At 38.4% G+C, this 18,982-nt stretch overlaps 1 protein-coding gene across 10 annotated transcripts in view; it reads right to left on the bottom strand.

The window, feature by feature from the left end:
• Positions 1-18,982, bottom strand: part of osbpl8 (oxysterol binding protein-like 8) — a 70,771-nt gene that overhangs the window by 17,782 nt on the left and 34,007 nt on the right. For 6 of the 10 annotated variants that reach the window (XR_007929773.1, XR_007929774.1, XM_051890993.1 and 3 more), the window contains 2 exons: positions 18,339-18,375; positions 16,435-16,575 (listed from right to left, as the gene is read on the bottom strand). Coding sequence is in view for 8 of the 10 variants with exons in the window: in XM_051890993.1 (XP_051746953.1) it covers positions 16,435-16,575; positions 18,339-18,375 (178 nt within the window). In the remaining 2 variants the exon portion in view is untranslated. Of the gene's footprint in view, positions 1-7,633; positions 7,935-16,434; positions 16,576-18,338; positions 18,376-18,982 lie in introns of those variants that run through there. The other 4 variants (XM_051890997.1, XM_051890995.1, XM_051890998.1 and 1 more) reach the window with 4 other exon arrangements.

The following is an 18,982-nucleotide window of genomic DNA, read 5'->3' on the forward strand; positions in this document are numbered from 1 at the left end:
ACAGTTTTACTTCACAATCTGACTGGAACTGGAAGAACTCTCTTGACAAGACGTCACTTCCTGATCCTGTTCCCATACCATCTTTTCCTGTCTTCTCTCTGCTATCCTACTGATTAAAGTGGGCAGAAGTACATTGTGAATAATGGAGGTCTAAAGACGAGCAGCTCTCAGATCAGACGTAATTAGTTGGTCATGTGCTCAATATGCTGATGGGACAGCTGGGAAATTAAGTGTTGAATACGACATGATGCATGAGATGCTCTTGTTGTGGGTGGTTAGATTCACACACACACACACACACACACACACACACACACATACACACTTCTACTTTATCAGTGAGCTTCAATCTCTGATATCTAGTCTGACCTCAAGTCTGTCCTTAAAAACATCAACAATAAGCATAAGTGACCTTAAAATTAATCTGTGCTATCAGTTTAGATAAAACTCATAATCAGTTTACATATCATTTAAATGCAGAAAATGCACACAGAATGGAAGTCTAAGGAAGAGAGCGACCAAAATTGTTTTTGACTACCAAAACAGATTATTTGTAAGTGATCTTATAATAGATATGCAGAACTGAATACTAATTAGTTTTATTTTGGCTTTCTGACACAATAAAAAACCCCATAAGACATATTTGTGTATATAGGCAGAAGTATTACGGTAGGGCGAAAAAACTTAAAAACCTTAACTTCTTTTCAACTGAAGAAAGAAAGAAAGACATGAGAGTGAGTAAATTATCAGGAAATTTGAATTCTGAAGTGAACTAATCCTTTAAACTGGGATTGAAGAAAGCATTTTAACATTCCTAGTCTGAGTCGAGTTCATCTGTAAATGTTTTCTGTGACAACACAGACATTTACCGCTGGGCTACAGGAACACAGCAAGATGACAGCTCACTCCACGAGGAGGGAGAGGAGACATCTGTGTGCGTTTTTGTTTAATAAGCCGTGACGCTGTGTGAGTAATAATCCACATATAAAGCAGGAGCTCACAGACAGCTCTGATCATTAGCCAGAACTGAGCCAGAGAGAGAGGGAGCTAGCTGGGACTGGAATGGATATACATAAAAAATAAATAAACTAAATATTGCTGTGAACAGAAAACCACTGATAGGTTCTTGCTTGAGAGCGCTGCAGGTTTACCTGCTTATCAAACATTCAACACACGTGCCTACAGACAGACAGACATGCAGAGAGTCCAGACTAAAAAACCTGCACAACATCACTGCAAAAACAGTCACTGAACAACTCTGACCCTTATATTTGAGTAACGTACACAAAATTAACCCCAACATGAAGCTTGAAGCCTGAAGTTTATTTTGTGATGACATTTATGATTGTTTAAATGCATTAAAGGGGTGGTTGATTATGATTTCACTTTTTTAACTTTAGTTAGTGTGTAATGTTGCTGTTTGAGCATAAAAACATCTGCAAAGTTACGACGCTCAAAGTTCAATGCAAAGGGAGATATTTTCTTTTACAGAAATCTCTGTTTAAGGACTACAACATACGGCTGGTAGGGACTACAACGAGCTTCTTCCTGGGTTGGTGACATCACAAACCCTAAAATTTACATAAACCCCGCCCCCGAGAACACGCAACAAAGGGGGTGAGGCCATGTTGGGCTGCTTTAGAGAAGAGGAAAATGTTGTTGTCATGCCGTCATTTTACGCCGGATTGCTTCACAAACGAGGGTCAATTCAACGCTGGATTTGCACAAAAGAATAACATGACGGCACATACTAGTGGATGAGTTGAATCAACTCCACAGCAACTACATAAATTTATCCACTAACCGTTCATAAACGTCCAGTTTCATTCTAAAAGTTGTAACTTCTTCCTGAGTCTCTCCATCAGTGTCGACTCCGGTTTGAACAATGTAAGGCTGAACACCGTTACTGACAATCCTCATTTTGTCTGCGTGACATTTTCCAGCTTTGTTGTTGTTGAGCAACCGAAGCACGAGCTGTTAAAGCTCCGCCCTCTTCTGGAAAGGGGGCCGGGAGCAGCAGCTCAATTGCATTTAAACGGCATGTTTTTGCTCAAACCCGAATAGGGGCAAATTTGACAAGCTATAATAAATGATCTGTGGGGTATTTTGAGCTGAAACTTTACAGACACATTCTGGTGACACCAGAGACTTATATTACATCTTGTGAAAACAGGCATAATAGGTCCCCTTTAATGGTTTTGCAGAGCTTCATCAGTATGTTTACTTGTGTATTTGTGTTTCTCTGCGGTGAGACAGTGACGTGGCTGAAATTTCCACACTCCTGCAACGTCCTTGACTACGGCAAACCAGCAGCGGAGGGTGTAATTCCACCCCGGTCGCCCTCACGGAGGCTCAGTCCATCTGAAGGGCAGAGAGCATCGTCTAGAAACAGAGACAAACTATTCCGTATAACACTTAATACGACAACACCAGGCTCCTGCAGCATGATGACATATGGAGTGTTATTGCGAGTCATCCGGTCAGCACACAGGTGTCAAGACGGGGAAACGCACCTGTGTTTTTGTGTACGGAATCTATTAATAGTCACACATCTGTGCTAATCTGCAACCTCATACTGTAAAGTGCAGATGACCCTCGGAGTGAGATTCATTTGTCTGGTTTGGAGTGGTGGGGTGAAAAATTAATCTGTGGGATAATAAAGCTCAACTTGTTCCGGTAGTAAAAAATACCATTCAAAAACCTTTAAAGACAAATCAAGCACTCTGAGGTTTAGCAGACATACTGTATGCTTCTGTCAACTTAATTTACCTTCATTAAAAGGTGTTTGTAATAGGCTCAAGGGTTATGTAGGCTAGGAAAAGGTGAATATGACATCAAAATAGTTTCTTAAAAACATTTCTGAATGTTACTCGAATTAAAAAATTTAAAAGTAACCTTTTATTAACATATAATCACTTGCTCCGCCTCTTAAATAACTTTCCTTGTCAGCTGATGTCACTTTTCACCATCCAATGAAATCCTAATGGATAAAAATGAAGCCCTGCCCTTTCTGAAAAACATTACTAGAGTAAAATGGGTTGCAGACTCCTTTTAGCATAATGTATCTGTAGCATAAGACACATTTAAAAAATATATTTAGGCCTAAATTTAAGCATTTGAAGTGCATATAAAATTTTCATCCATTTGGATTACACAGTTTTAACATGAAATAATAAACTTAATGTGATGCATATTTGTCAGTCATATGAAACAGGTAAGGATTTTGTGCTTAAATCATGGCATGGCATAATTTATTAACTTAAGTTTGCATTCATTTTATTTTATTATCAAAATGCATTTATTTAAATAGCTTAGAATAAGCATAAATCTGTTTATTGTGAAAACAATTACATTTATTCAGTTAAAAAATATGGTTACCTGTGGAACAAGCAATATAGGACAGGAAAAGCTCTATAAGGAAAGGAAGAGCTAAATAAACTTATTATTGCGTCTAAACCAACAACTTGTTTGTTAGATCCAATAAACTACTGAAAGAATTGTTACCTGTTGCAGAAGAGCCTCTTCTCAATATTATTAACTCGTCTTTATCTCTAGGTCATGTCCCAAGACCGTTCAAGCTAGCAGTTATTAAGCCTCTCATTAAGAAACCACAATTAGATCCAAATGAATTAGCAAACTACAGACCCATTTCAAATCTTCTATTTATGTCTAAAATACTAGAAAAAGTTGTGTCGGCTCAATTGTGCTCAATTAAGGTCAGGTTTCAGGCCTCATCATAGCACAGAAACTGCGCTCATTACAACTACAAATTACTTACTTTTAGCTTCTGGTGTACTGGTGTTACTTGATCTTAGTGCTGCGTTTGACACTATAGATCATAAAATACTCTTAGATAGACTACAAATTTAGAAATTGCATTGGTATTCAGGAAGAGGCATTAAGGTGGTTTAGATCGTACCTATCACAGGGCTCTACAGTGTGACCATTTCAGTCGCATTTGCGACTAAAAATAACTGCGTGCGACTGTGAAAAAATATTTAGGCGCACCGGTGCGAGTGACCCGATCGATTCTCATGAACAGATCTATAATTCAATCTGAATAAAAAGCACAACTCCCAAAATGCATCTACACTGAACAACAGTTATGTTTCATACTGCAATCGGCTGCTTTTCATACCTTCATTAAAAGACTTTGCTTCAGTCAGAACAGCAGAGCAAGTGCAAAAGACGTGTGCGAAGGACTACACTTCAAAGATTGGTGAAATGGGTATGACGCACTTACCAGACCGTCTCATGCTGCAGATGTTTCAGCCAAATTAACTGGAAATACTACATTTGGATTATCATAAGCAAGGTCGGAAATTAACGGGGGCTTGAGGCAAAAATGCCTCCAAAAATTAATTAAAAAAAACAACAACACACCGTTATGAATGCCCGTGTGCATACTTTCACTTTTGAAGTAGCGGCAATTGCTTGAATGGTGGGTGGGTTCATTATTATTTTTAATGAAAAACACAACAACAAAACAGTACAATGACAAACTCGCTTAAATATGCGCATTTATATCCGCTTTGCAATTAAATGTTCATCCATCGTCTTGTCATTCAGAAAAGTGAGGCGAAATGGGTGAAGTGAGGTGAAATCTGACTCCTGCTGCTGATCTGTTCTGCGACGCGTTCAGTGTGTCTATTCTCTAACTGAACTAAATGATTATTATTACTATTAAAAAAAATCAAAATGACGTTGGGGGCGGTGCCGCGGTCACGGTGGGCAAGTGATATAACCGGTGTTGCTGCTGAACACCAGTAACACCGTCTATCGCAGCTGTTTCTCCGAGTATTGGCATGATTGCAAATGTGGTACTTACTGATCTTACTGATGTCCAATAAACAAGTTGATATTAAGTGACTTAATATTTTAGCCACAATACTGCCTGTTTTTGCTCTATTTCGTGAAAATAGTTTTAAACAAAGCCACACCAGAACTGTTGCGTGTCTGCAAGCAACTGTGATTTTGAATGAATCTGCGTAGTGAATGAATGATATTTACACTTTACATAGACTGTTTTTACTTAAATATCCAACTTTTAAAGTTTCATTTTTTACATATTTCTAAATTCAAAAAATTATATTTACCAATGAGCTGCATGAAGCAGTCTATGTAAATGTGTCTAAATAATACCACTTCAGATGGAGCTTCTGTGCCACTTCTGCAGTGCAAATATGGATTTTTTGATGATTTCTTTTGATTGGTAACAGTGTCATTGGGTGTTATTGTTCTAACTGAATATATTGTTTAACATTTAAAAACAAATCTTCTATTTTAATTTAAGAAATTGACGAAATATGATGCATACATTTAATAAGTTTAGAAAAAAAAATGCTCTTATAATGGTAAAAATGCTCCTGGAAATTAATTTAAAGGGGCAAATATCGCCCTGTAATGGGAAAGTTAATGTCTGTTATTGATCAGAAAGTGCTCCTAAATTTTTGACTTTGCTCCTAAATGTTTTCATTAAATTCACAAGTGCTCCTAAAGAAAAATTTTAGTGTAGAGACGGTCACCAATTTTATTTAAACAGGGAAAAATCTAAGATAACGTCAGTAAATTATGGAGTGCCTCAAGGATCTGTGTTAGGCTCTCTGTTGTTTTCAATATATATGCTGCCACTTGTAATATTATAAGAAAACATGGAGTTAGTTTCCACTGCTATGCCGATGATACTCAGTTATATATTTCAACACGACCAGATGAAATCTCCAAATTATCCAAGCTGGCAGGCTGACAAATATGCATCACGTTGGGTTTATTAGCTTGTTTGTTTAAACTGTTTAATCCAACTAGATGGAAATTTTACATGCAATTCAAACATAAATTTTAATTTAGGCCTAATTATTTTTTTGTGTGCAGTAGTGATGTTTTCAACACAATAAAAACACAAAAACCCAGACAAATTCGACTGTTTGATTACAAATCCTTATGGGATGAGAAGTTCATTCATTCTGCAAATACGTTTTACTTCGAAAGAAATGTTGTGATTCATGGAGAAAATGAATAAGAAAATAAATATACAAAAAAGCCACCACTAAGCTCTGCATTTTTATCCACTATAATGACACATCAAGCCAGATTTGAGTGATTCAGTATTAAATCAAAGCCATTACCCTTTAAGCGAACTCTGCTGATTTTCACACAGGTGAACATGACGCGCATACAAGATTTGTACAAATCCAATACACTCTGGGTCCATTAGCTAATCTCTGCTCAATGGACTCCATTAAAATGCTAAAAAAAAGGATAACGATAATGAAAATGCTGGGTAAGCGTACAGATGTGAGTATTAAAACAAAAACGCCATCTCTGAAGCAAGCTAAACGAAGACTAGCATCTGCCAGCATCGGGTACATCCAGAGCACAGCGAGCGGCCTGTGTGTGTGAATAAGAGCATTTAATGCATCCCTCTCTTCTTAAAGTCATAATCATGAGGGATAAATGGAGCGGAGGCCGCACTGACACGAGTCAGATTCACTGTAAGAGCTGAAACTACTCAATAGCTGCGGCAGAAACATCTGCGTCCTGCTGAACAGCTCGATCAACTGACCTTGAGTAGACGACAAAGCAAAAACAGTCCTTATTTATGATATTCCTAATGCGTACCATCAAATGAGGTTTCTGAGAACTACGGTTGGCAACTGAGAACTTGTTCTTATTCAGAACCAGTTCGACTTTAAAAAAAACAAAAAGAAAAACACTGGAACCGAATGATTTGGTTCTTGTACATTATTCTCCAGTCAATGTAGACAAAATGCAGCGGTAAAATACTATAAATAAAGACAAATCTCACGTCTATCAGTGAGTCTAATTCAGACTGGTTATATTGGTCGACAAGTTCTTCACTGAAACTGGAAATAAACAGAACCATTGCGGAGTCAAATGTACATTACTTAATTATGAGACTTAAATCAGTACAATTAATTAACAAAATTATTACAATAAATTATTGAAATATAATATTATAATTATTATAAAAAAATATAAATTATAGATAATTAATAATATAATAAAATTATTAATAGAAAAAATCTTTATTAAACCAAAAATGTTTACCTGTTTTTGTTTAGTATATTTTTGCGATTAGAATAATTCTAAATTACATTAATTCTAAATTATATATATATATAAACATATTTATTATTCTTTTAATGATTGAAGAATAATTAATCCTAATTTACTCAACAATATATTAAACAAAACCAGTAAAAAATATGATAACATTTTTGTTTGGTATATTGTTGAATACATAGTTAGGATAAATTTGTCTGTACTTATTAAAATAAGAGTAAAAACTTCAACTGGAACCCAAACCGTTATGATTCCAATCCCTAGTATTGACTACTGAAAAATGTTAATTAAATAGCAGGAAGTGCTACTGAAGGTTGAAAGAGACATGGTGCACTCTCAGTTAATAGATGCACTTTTAGTTTGGAGAGCAGTCAAGAGTCAAACGGCAAGCTACCAAAACTAAAACTTAATAGACTGCAGCTACACTCATCGTTAACAACTGTAACTCATCCTGGCACAAACGCAGAGGAACATGATCAAAACTACCTGCCAAACAAATAAAACATGTAAAAGTTTGCTGATTCAAACCAGGATGTTGAGATGGACCCACCTGGCAAGCAGACAGAAAGCTCGTTGTACCCCCCAAACGAGGCGTTGCGTATGAGTTTGCGTCCGTCGGGATGGGGCGGGCGGCCCGAGATGGTTCCTCCACAGGTGGAGAACCGGCGGCGGCCCAGAATCCCTTCTTGCTTCATCATGAGGGCGGGTGTAGGGCGGCCTGAGGGGCTGCTGCGGTAATTCGGCAGTCACCACAAACACACGTACACACGCTCAGACATACTCCACTGCTGCTAGTACTACAGCTGACCAACTGCGCTCTGACAATTCACTCAGGCTCTCTCGCCGTTACTCACTGCAGCCCGCCCTCCCTCCCTCTCGCTCGCTCTAGAGCGTCTGTGTGTGAGAGTGAGAGAGAGAAAGAGCGGCGTCTCAGGTTCTTGGACGGCACTGACAGTAAAGAAAAAAGCTTAGAGCTGTTACGTCACTAGACACCTGTACCTCTTCCTTTTTAATTTTCAGTTTCATTCTGACCTGACTTCACAATGTATGTGGTGAATCTGACAAAATCATGGATGGATGGATTTTTTTATTTTATATATTTTATACATTTTAGGGCTGTCATTAACGACTATTTTGGTAATCGAGTAATCGTCGATTGTTTTGACGATTAATCAAGTAATCGGTTATTTTTATGTTGTAATAAAAACAGACCTAAGCAAACGATAGTCTTTAAAATGGCTTTAAGTCCCCCTGTGGTGAAAATCAAGTTTTTAATGTTATTTATATGCCTATGTGGTGTTTTTAATTTGCTTTAAAGGAGACCTATTATGCCCCAAGTCTCTGGTGTCCCCAGAATGTGTCTGTGAAGTTTCAGCTCAAAAAACCCCACAGATCATTTATTATAGCTTGTCAGATTTGCCCCATTTAGGTGTGAGCAAAAACACGCTGTTTTTGTGTGTGTCCCTTTAAATGCAAATGAGCTGCTGCTCCCGGCCCCCTTTCCAGAAGAGGGCGGAGCTTTAACAGCGCACACTTCGGTTGCTCAACAACAACAAAGCTGGAGAATCTCACGCAGCCAAAATGAGGATTGTCAGTAACGGTGTTCAGCCTTACATTGTTCAAACTGGAGTCGACACTGATGGAGAGACTCAGGAAGAAGTTACACCTTTTAGAATGAAATGGATAAATTTATGTAGTTGCTGTGGAGTTGATTCAACTCATCGACTAGCATGTGCCGTCATGTTAATCTTTTGTGCAAATCCAGCACTGAATTGACCCTCGTTTGTGAAGCAGTCCGGCGTAAAATGACGGCACGGTAACAACACTCTACTATCTCTGAGCTTGTGCGAGTGAGTGGAGGCGGGGCTAATTAGCATATTCATAGATCTGCGTATATTAAATGAAGCAAGCGTGTAGAGTTAGATTCAAGCTATTTTAAGGTATGAAGATTTTTTTTTACAGGAAAAAAATGTTTGTCATTTTGGTGATCAAAGATGAGTTTTAAGGGATAAAATTATTTACTACAGGGGGACTTTTTCTTAAAACATAATAAAGTTTTGTCAGATTCACTTCATGACTGTTTCTGAATCATTGCATGTTTCTATATTTTTGTGACTATGTCTGATTTTCTCTTTCAGAGATCCTGCAATGCAGCTCGCTCAGAGAGAATGCTTTATGAACGATACTGTAGCTGAATATCTAAAACACATATACGCCTCCTTCTCAAACAGTCTCTGCTGACGGTGCTGGTGAAAACAGAATCAAGCCATCAGCCATCAGCATCTCCGGATGGAAACACACATCCAATCTGATCACACTATCAACTGTCAAATCTGACACGATGAAGACACAGCCACATGACGATCTATCTTTCACAAAACTCAAATATGACAAACGGTGACCAGGTTTACACTGTATTAAAACAATGTTACAGAGCCAAATCAAACTTTACCATAGTCTTACAATGATAACTTTTCCAATCAAGAAAGAATGACTTCAAGAAACAGACAATAAGAAACATTACATGGTGAAATGTAATACTTGGAGCTCGGTGCTTTTCAAATCACTAACCTAAGCTTACATGAGCAAGCACCACTAATTAAATACACATATGCATAATGATCAAAATCTACATAATCCAGTCAAAGATGCCATGTAAATCGGAGCACAGAGAATTAGTTTGAATCCCTGAACCTAACTATGACGATAGTAGTATACAAAAGGAGTAAGCAAACAGCACTAATAAGCTGTCCTAAACAATCCTAGTCACACTAGGATCCAAAGGGGACAAGTGATTTTCTTCAAGTCAATTGAGAAGCTGTTTGTTTGGAGTGAAATGTCAACAAGAAACTCACAGGAGGAGGCTGTGCAGACTGCTGGGACTTCAAGTGAAGCTCTGCCTGTTTCTTGGAACAGCTTGTGTAAGTTCAGCTCGTTTTTGGTCAATAAACTGGAGAAGAGCTCCAGATGAATCAAACTAAAGGATAAAGTAGTTCAAGAGGCTTTTAAACACTCCAGATTCATCGTTTCTCTATCCAATCAGAATTCTCACTTGGCCAGTCCTAACCAATCAGAGCATTCCTCCCAGAGTCTGCTGATGTCACTTTGAAGTTGCTAGGCAACAGCCTCACCAAAAAGAACCAGGAGCACCGAACGGATGAGACAGCAGGATGGCTGTGAATGATGCCCTAATTAACATAACTAATTAAGATTCTCTGGTGGATGTATAATTCAAAGCCTATTGCTCATTTTCCTGTGCTGCATGGAAGTTATGCTTCATTTGTGCGGCATTTAACAACTCGACACCTCGATTAAAATAGCCCACAACCAGAACGATCTCTCTATCTCTCTCGCTCTGTCTCTCTATCTATCCATCCATCTATCCATCTGACCATCCATCTATCCATCTTACCATCCATCCATCTATCCATCTTACCATCCATCCATCCATCTTACCATCTATCCATCTGACCATCCATCCATCCATCTAACCATCCATCCATCCATCCATCTGACCATCCATCCATCATTCTATTGTTCCATCCATCCATCCATCCATCCGACCATCCATCCATCCTTCTATTGTTCCATCCAGCCATCCATCTGACCATCTATCTATCTATCCATCTATCCATCCATCAATCCATCTGACCATCCATCTATCCATCTGACCATCCATCTATCCATCTAACCATCCATCCATCCATCTGACCATCCATCCATCTGACCATCTATCTATCTATCTATCTATCTATCTATCTATCCATCCGACCATCCATTTATCCATCTGACCATCCATCCATCCATCCATCTGACCATCCATCTATCTATTCATCCATCTGACCATCCATCCATCCATCCATCCATCAATAATTTACCTTCTGTCTATCTATCTATCAATAATTTACCCTCTGTCTGTGTGTCTATCTATCTATCTATCAGATTCAGGTCGGAATAATTTGGCTGTTTAATTGTTTACTGCACTCTAGCCATTTGGTCTTGTGCCATCAGGAGAATCTTTACGGGCTGATTGTGTCTCTGAATTAAGTGATACGAGAGCTGAGCCAATGGCTAATTTCAGCAGGTATCTCTGCTGGTAAGCCGTAAAGCTCCTGAGCACAATCAAACACGGCAAGCGATGTTCCTTTAGCCAAAGATGGGTGGAAACACCCATGCCTGCTTTAGTTCTGAGCCTTAAGCTGTACAGTGATGACGGCATATCCCTGGAGACATTCCTCCGGGGACAGGGCTCTGTTTATCCACTGCGGAGGGGGATGTCAGACCATCTGACCCACACACATACAAACTATGTGGAAAAACACCCGAGGTCAACAGCATGTTAATCTTTTCCATAAAAAGCCACCTGATGTCTGCTTTGTACTCAAGTGCAGTCTGTTCCTTTAAATCTTAGACCGTTTGTCTCTTGTTTTTTTGTGTTTCATTCATGGAGCTCAATTCATTTACTCACTAGTGTGTTATTCGTGCTTCATCCCCCAGGGTGTTTGTAGTAACCTGAGCAGGTGTGAGCATTCCTCATGTGAAACTGATCTCCGCAAGAAAAACAGTTACGGTTTGAACTGTTTCCCACTCAACTAAATGAGTAACTCAGCGGGTTAAACTGAACTAGTGTAGTGTCAGTAGCCGAGCAGTTAATGATTCAGACCACTGTACTATTCACAAAGATGATTCAGAGAATCCAGTAATTTTATTTTTATTTTTTATTTTTTTTTTATTTTTTTTTTATATATATATATATATATATATATATATATATATATTATAAACTGTGAGTGATTTTCTCTGTCTTTTGTTGTTAGATGAACAGAGGCGCAAAAAGACAGCAATAGGTTTATTAGGCTGCGGTCACTTTAAGAGCTGCACATATCCAGCATGCTGTTACACGCGTGTTTCTTTTCAAACTGTTTACGTTCACTTAAGACATAACCGACTATGTTTCACAAGGACACTTGCCTATACAGGCAATTTTGACAATTTTGTGTGAATTTGTCCATTCAAGCCCGAGAAGACATGAAAGAGAACTTGATTTAATAGGCTATTCCCGCACTGTCTGAGAGGCAGCTATCTGGATGTTTGCGCACAGAAAACATCATATGATTACTGTACCTCCTTCCTGTAATAATGCAGGGAACCACTCATTATACATAAATCATGTAACAGTTCATGTTTTTACTTCCACATACGATTTAGTTTTAATCCAAATGATGCATGTGTGCTGAGTGAGCGATCAGCAATCAAGAGCATGCAACAGAAGTGCACGCTGTCTCATTTTACCATCAGTTAAAGGATTAGTTCACTTCAGAATTAAAATTTCCTGATAATTTACTCACCCACCATGTCATCCAAGATGCTTTTTTTCTTCAGTCGAAGAGAAATTAAGGTTGAAGAAAACATTCCTGGATTTTTCTCCATATAGTGGATTTCAACGGTTACCAACGGGTCGAAGGTCCAAATTGCAGTTTCAGTGCAGCTTCAAAGGGCTCTACACGATCCCAGCCAAGGAATAAGCTGTTTCTAGCGAAACAATTGGTCATTTTCTTAAAAAAAAAAAAACTTTTTAACCACAAATTCTTGTCTTGACTGCTCTGCGATGTGCCACACTTTACGTAATTATGTTGGAAAGGTCACGTGTGACGTAGGTGGAAGTACCGCGGTAGGGCGAAAAACTCATCCCATTTTCTCCTCCAACTTCAAAATCGTCCGACATCGTTGTTTTACCTTTTTCAACATGATTACGTAATGCGTGGCACATCGCAGAGGTAGTGCAAGATGAGCATTTGTGGTTAAAAAGTATATAATTTATTTATTTATTTATTTATTTTTTTAGAAAATGGCAGATCGTTTTACTAGATAAGACCCTTATTCCTCGTCTGGGATCGTGTAGAGCTCTTTGAAGCTGCACTGAAACTGACATTTGGACCTTCAACCCGTTGGTCCCCATTGAAGTCCACTATATGGAGAAAAATCCTGGAATGTTTTCCTCAAAAACCTTAATTTCTTTTCAACTGAAGAAAGAAAGACATAAACATCTTGGATGACATGGGGGTGAGTAAATTATCAGGAAAATTTTAATTCTGAAGTGAACTAATCCTTTAACATTAGTAATATGCTCTTCATTTTACTTTTTTTTGCTATTGCCATATCCCAACAAACTATACATGTTCCAGCGATGTCTGTGAAAAAGTAATGTGCGCTTTACAAGCTCGCACGTCTGTGCCGCTGTGCGCTTAATCCATTTTTTAACTTTAAGCAATCAGATATCTGGGGGTGTGTATCAGATATATCAGCCAACATGTGCCCAGCATATATATGAACTCCTTCAATATTGTTTAAAAAGCATCCCAGGACGCACCTCGTGACGTTGGTTGAAGCTAGGCAAAGAAGCTCAAATATAGGACTTTGAGTGATAAAATAAGCAAAAGCACCAAATATGATGCTTTTCTGACCTGGTGAATGACTAAAGGTGCTAAAGTCTTCTGCTTTGGAAGCCACTAGAAGCCTTATGCAACCTGACCATGAGCCTGGATTACCAGCCTAACAAATAAGCGTTATGAGTCAGACCACATTTAATTCTACTAAACAAACCGCCCAGACAACTAGTATCCTCAAGAACTCAAGCTCATTTGTCATCTTCATCACAAAAGTACCATTTTAAGGAGTAGATTTACTAATGTACACTGAAACTTGAATTCTGTTCTCACCAGGTACCATTGCAGACGAAGGAGGATACAACTATACAAACAACATGTATCGTTTCATTACACTATAAACATAATTATACCAAGCACACACTAACTGAGCATTACTAGCACTAGTTAAGTACTTGCCTTGTGAGCAGGAAGATTAATATACAAGTTATTCATACAAAAAAGTTTTACGTCCAACCCTCTCCACTGACGATCAAACATTCATTTGTCCACAGAACTGCCATAATATTCCCAGACAGTAGACGATATGTGAAAAGCATGCTCACACCCGACCTCCCATATGCAAATTAGCCTGCATCTGATTGGCCACAGTGACGGAACATGTAGGGAATGCAGCTTCTGATTGGCTGAGCTGCATGCTGTGCATTTTAACCCCATTTACTGATGGACTGTAATCCATTAAATCCAGGCCAACCACACCTGCTCTCGTCTCAAACAGAGCGAGAAGGCCAGTAAAGAGGATTTGTGAGCATCTCAGTTGGTGTACTGATGCTATTCCGGGTGCGTTCTCACCGGGAGAAAGCTGTGGCGTGTCTCGTGTCAGGTTGACGCTGACGGCACTGAATAATTGAGTGAAGCGTGGCCCACATCTGCGAGACGAACTCACAATGAAACTTTCTATTACATATCAGAACACACCCAAACTGCCGTGATTCATCCGAGAATATAAAGGAGAGGCTGAATGGGCTTTCAAAAGGATGGCGAGGTGCAATTGCTGTTGCTATGGAGACCTGACATGATGCGAGAGGTCCGAAGGCACTGAAAGGTTTTGTGCAGAGGTGATGGCGTGTGTCAGCGTCTAGCCTTCCAGAACAACGAAAAACAACTCTCACGCCACACTTATGACGCTCCAAACGTGAGTGCTTGAATCAGGACCACAACAAGCTCTACAAACAGGAACACGGTGCATTTAATCAGATTAAAATCATCATTATAAAAGCCAAATCCTCTGACAACATTAATAACTGCGCAGTAGAGATGCGAGACTGGTGTGTGTGTGTGTGTGTATATATATATATATCGCATGTGGCTGTAAATTTGACAAAGGGATTATGGCGATCACATGAACACTCCATATAACATCACAGTGAGCTTCAACTTTGACCTCACATGACTTGTCAAGGTCTGGCACCTTTTGACTTGAATCACTTTACAAGATTGACTAGACTTCAGATGAACTTTAAAATTATATTTGATAAATAAATAAAATGTATACATACATATACATTAGTGGTGTAACGGTACATGTATTCGTCCTGAACGGTCACGGTTCGGTGCATACAGTCAGACGACGAATACAGTCAGTCACAGATGATCCACACTCCAATCCAGAAGGGGATGTGTACGGTAATGCAACGCTGTTTGCTAATCGCCACAACAGGAAAAAGCGCAGAAAAAGAAGAACAGACGATCTATGCATAGATATGTTTATGTGTAATCTCTCAACGGTGATAGTGTTTCAACTGCAGAAAGACATCAATAAAACAGCTTGAGATTAATGTCACGTAGCGTCACATTTACCTCAGGCAAGTCATTCAGTGTCCACAGCATGTTAGTTCACTAGAGAAATGAACTCTAGAGGGAACCATTTCACTAAATATACACACTATATTAGTTTATATTAGACTTCAATACAGAGGCTCGTACCGAACCATCATGTTTGTGTACTGTTACACCCCTAATATACATACAAAATTATGATATACCTATATACATACATAATTATTGATATTCAACAATTATTGAAATAATTAAAAACCCTTAATCATTGTAAATTCACTGTATTGTACACCTTGTGAGGCTTATGCTTCATTATAGAGACTGTTTGGGTGGATTTCTTTTAGTATGCCACATCTCAATCACTGGAATTAATAGATTAACATAATAATATAACAAAGACTGGTGACTTGAATGTGGTCAAAGAAGGAATTGCTCAAAGAGTGATATTTTGCCAATAAAATAATGCAAAGTGCAACCAGAAAAATTCACTACAGAAAATGTCTGTGACATTTCCAAATCGCAATTTTACCATTCCTTGATTGTTTTCCATGACTTTAGGAATTGTGTTGACTAGAAACAAAACAATAAAAGACTTGGACACGGTGTGTGTTCTGCCCTGATTTCATGACACTTCAGCAGCCTCTAGTGGTGAAAACCAACACCGAAATCAAAATAGACTTTCTTAATCAATGCTTCTGGTCCCATTATGCATGATCTATTATTATAAAAGTGTTGTTTTCAAAACCTTTTAGAACAATGTAATAACTTCTTTGTAATGAATTTGTGCACTGTGACTGCTGCTTTAACTAGATGTCCTCATGCTCTGTGTATAGTAAAATATTGTATTGTATATTGTACATGTGTCTATTGTGTATATATCCTATACTTGTTATCCACACTGTCATGCTGTGGAGATTGCATCACTTGTATACTTGTGTAATGACAATAAAGTGATTTGATTTTTGTCTCTACTGCTGATGTAACCATGGAAAATATAACCTGTAAACTGAACTGGTCTGGGATCAGATTTCCACCTGATGTGGCCTTTAAAACGTTACGGCCAAACTGACCACAGAGTCAGAACACAATCCATGTGTTCGTGTATGCTGTTCTTCTGTTCTCTTACCGTGGCTGTAGCTGACGCCTGGGCTGAGGGAGGGGCTTGTGAGCAGGTCTTTACTGGGCGTGTGCAGCCCCGCCTCCTTCCCACGCTGACTCATCCTTCCCGGGGTCAGAAGCGCCGCATCATCACCAGGCATTAAGGCAGCTATGGAAAAATAACAGGGACAGAAGATGCATTTATAAAACAACTGTACGCTGAATCAGTGGCTGTCTTCACACTACACACACATTTTTAGCACTGATCTGGCAAGATTAAGGCAAGACAGGCAAAAAAAAAAAAAAATTAATGCTCTGGTCAATTTTGAGATTTTGGGCTATTTTGCTTTTTATTACGTTTTTTTTTTTTTTTTTGGAAACAAAAAAAAAAGCAAAATACACATTTGAGTGTTTAATTTCAATTATAATACATATCTTTAAAGTCCACGATTCAGAAATCTCCATATCAAAAGCACTTACTACACAACAAACTTTAGTTTTATTCCCATCTATATTCTGAATGATTTTACAGAAGGGTTTGCTTGATTTTATTCCTAAAAAACAGCGCATTTTTTCTCTGGCTGTTGACATTATTTTCTGATTTATGGAGTGAGAAAAAGAGATATCACCTTGCCTTAATTGGATTTAAAACCACACATGGATGTGGTTTGGGTTTATAAACACTGGATTTCTTTTGATTTCAAATGACAAAAGAAACAAAACAGATTTGAGTCGGATACACCAAAAAGCTGTATTTTTAAACAAGCTTTAAGAGATGCACATATCGTTGTACAGCGCTCCCTCTAGTGGCCAGTGCATAGAAATACTACATAGTATTGTCCTAAAACTCTTATCTATTATTTATTTTCTCACTGCAACAAGATTGCCGTAAATCAGTAATGATTGTGTTTGTGCACGACTTCAGCTGAGAAAATTAAACGCACATCAAAATCTGCATAAGAATGATCCAATGACGCAGTGTAAGAAGGGTTAGGGGAAGTAACACAAGCGGCTGTGTGTGCTTTCATTCCTATACGTGTATAACAGCACACACACACACACACACACACACACACACACACACACGGATCAGCCACTTTAATAAAGGAGAAGCTGAACCGACAAAGGTGAATCATTTTTATGCAAATCATTCATTAGAGATGCTTGTTTGAGGTGAAATCTGAATACTTTACCATCATCACTGAGACTGTGAAACTAATTACTAATGAGCCAATTAACCAAACAGCCCTGTTAGAAATGAGAAAATATAAATCTCAAATTGTGAGTCATTCTCTGCACCACATAAATCTGCAGACACATCCAAAGGTCCCTTTACTTTTAGATGTCTGTGGATTTGCATAACACACGTAAGTACATGAATAAATGTCAGTTTGACTCTAATAAACATCTGAACATGTTTAATTTAATCAGTGCATGTGCATGTTTGCAGCTAGGGCTGAGCAATATGGCCAAAAATATTATCACAATATTTTTTTCCATATCATACGATTTCAATATTTATCACAATATTCATTTACCATTAATGAGGAAGGAAATGCTTTCCACGTATTTGTTAGACCTTGAGGATGAATGTAAACACATTTTTTTATATATTTCTGTCATAATTTATTGAAGTTGAACCAAACTTTTATTTTGACAGTTTGTTGTGAAGATCTTTCAGTTTCAGTGTATTTGACAGTAGTTTTTCTCAAATGAAATGGTGAAAAGCTTGTGAAATGACTCAGAGCAGCTCTAGAGATGAAGCTCATGTGTTCATGTCCTCATTTATTGAGATGGCACACACACACACACACACACACTCACACACAAATGTTGGGTTTTCATGTTTTATGGGGACTTTACATAGACATAATGATTTTACATAGACATAAGGGACACACACACACACACAGGTGAATGTCAGCTTCTTACCTGGGTTGACAGGGTTCTCTCTGCTCTCTGCATGATGCTGAACACACACACACACACACACACACACACACATCACACGTCACAGACAGACACACACATCAAGGGTCCGCCAGGCAGTGTTGGTTTTGGTGTTGGTGAGATTTTGTGCGTTGGGACACAGCAGACAGACACACGGCATGGGAAAAAAAAAAAAAAAGACAAACAGGGGAAAAAAAGAAAGGCAGAATTAGTTAAAAATGACAAACACATAATGACACACAAGACACTGGCAACAAAATCAAACTGAACAAAGAAAGACTAAGCAGAATAAAAAGACAAAGACACACACAAACATAACACAGTCCGGACAATGTGGATTAGCAAAGATTACAGTGAGCAGAAATCAAAGCCATGACAATACAAAGCTCTGGGATTCTGATTGGTCGGCACATCTGTCAATCACAGTACAGCAAATACACTTGAGAGAGTAATTGGCAAATGAAGCCGGTCTGAGGTCATGTAGGTTATTGTTTGATTAGTAAAGCTTTTAGAGCAGCGCTTGATGGCTGTCGTCGAATTAAACCTACAGAAATGTGCACAATCTGTTTGTACAATGTTGAACAATCAATATCAATGCCCTCATCATGAACATAAATGACACCTCA

Source organism: Ctenopharyngodon idella, chromosome 4, assembly GCF_019924925.1.
Source record: "Ctenopharyngodon idella isolate HZGC_01 chromosome 4, HZGC01, whole genome shotgun sequence".
Taxonomy (NCBI): Eukaryota; Metazoa; Chordata; class Actinopteri; order Cypriniformes; family Xenocyprididae; genus Ctenopharyngodon; species Ctenopharyngodon idella.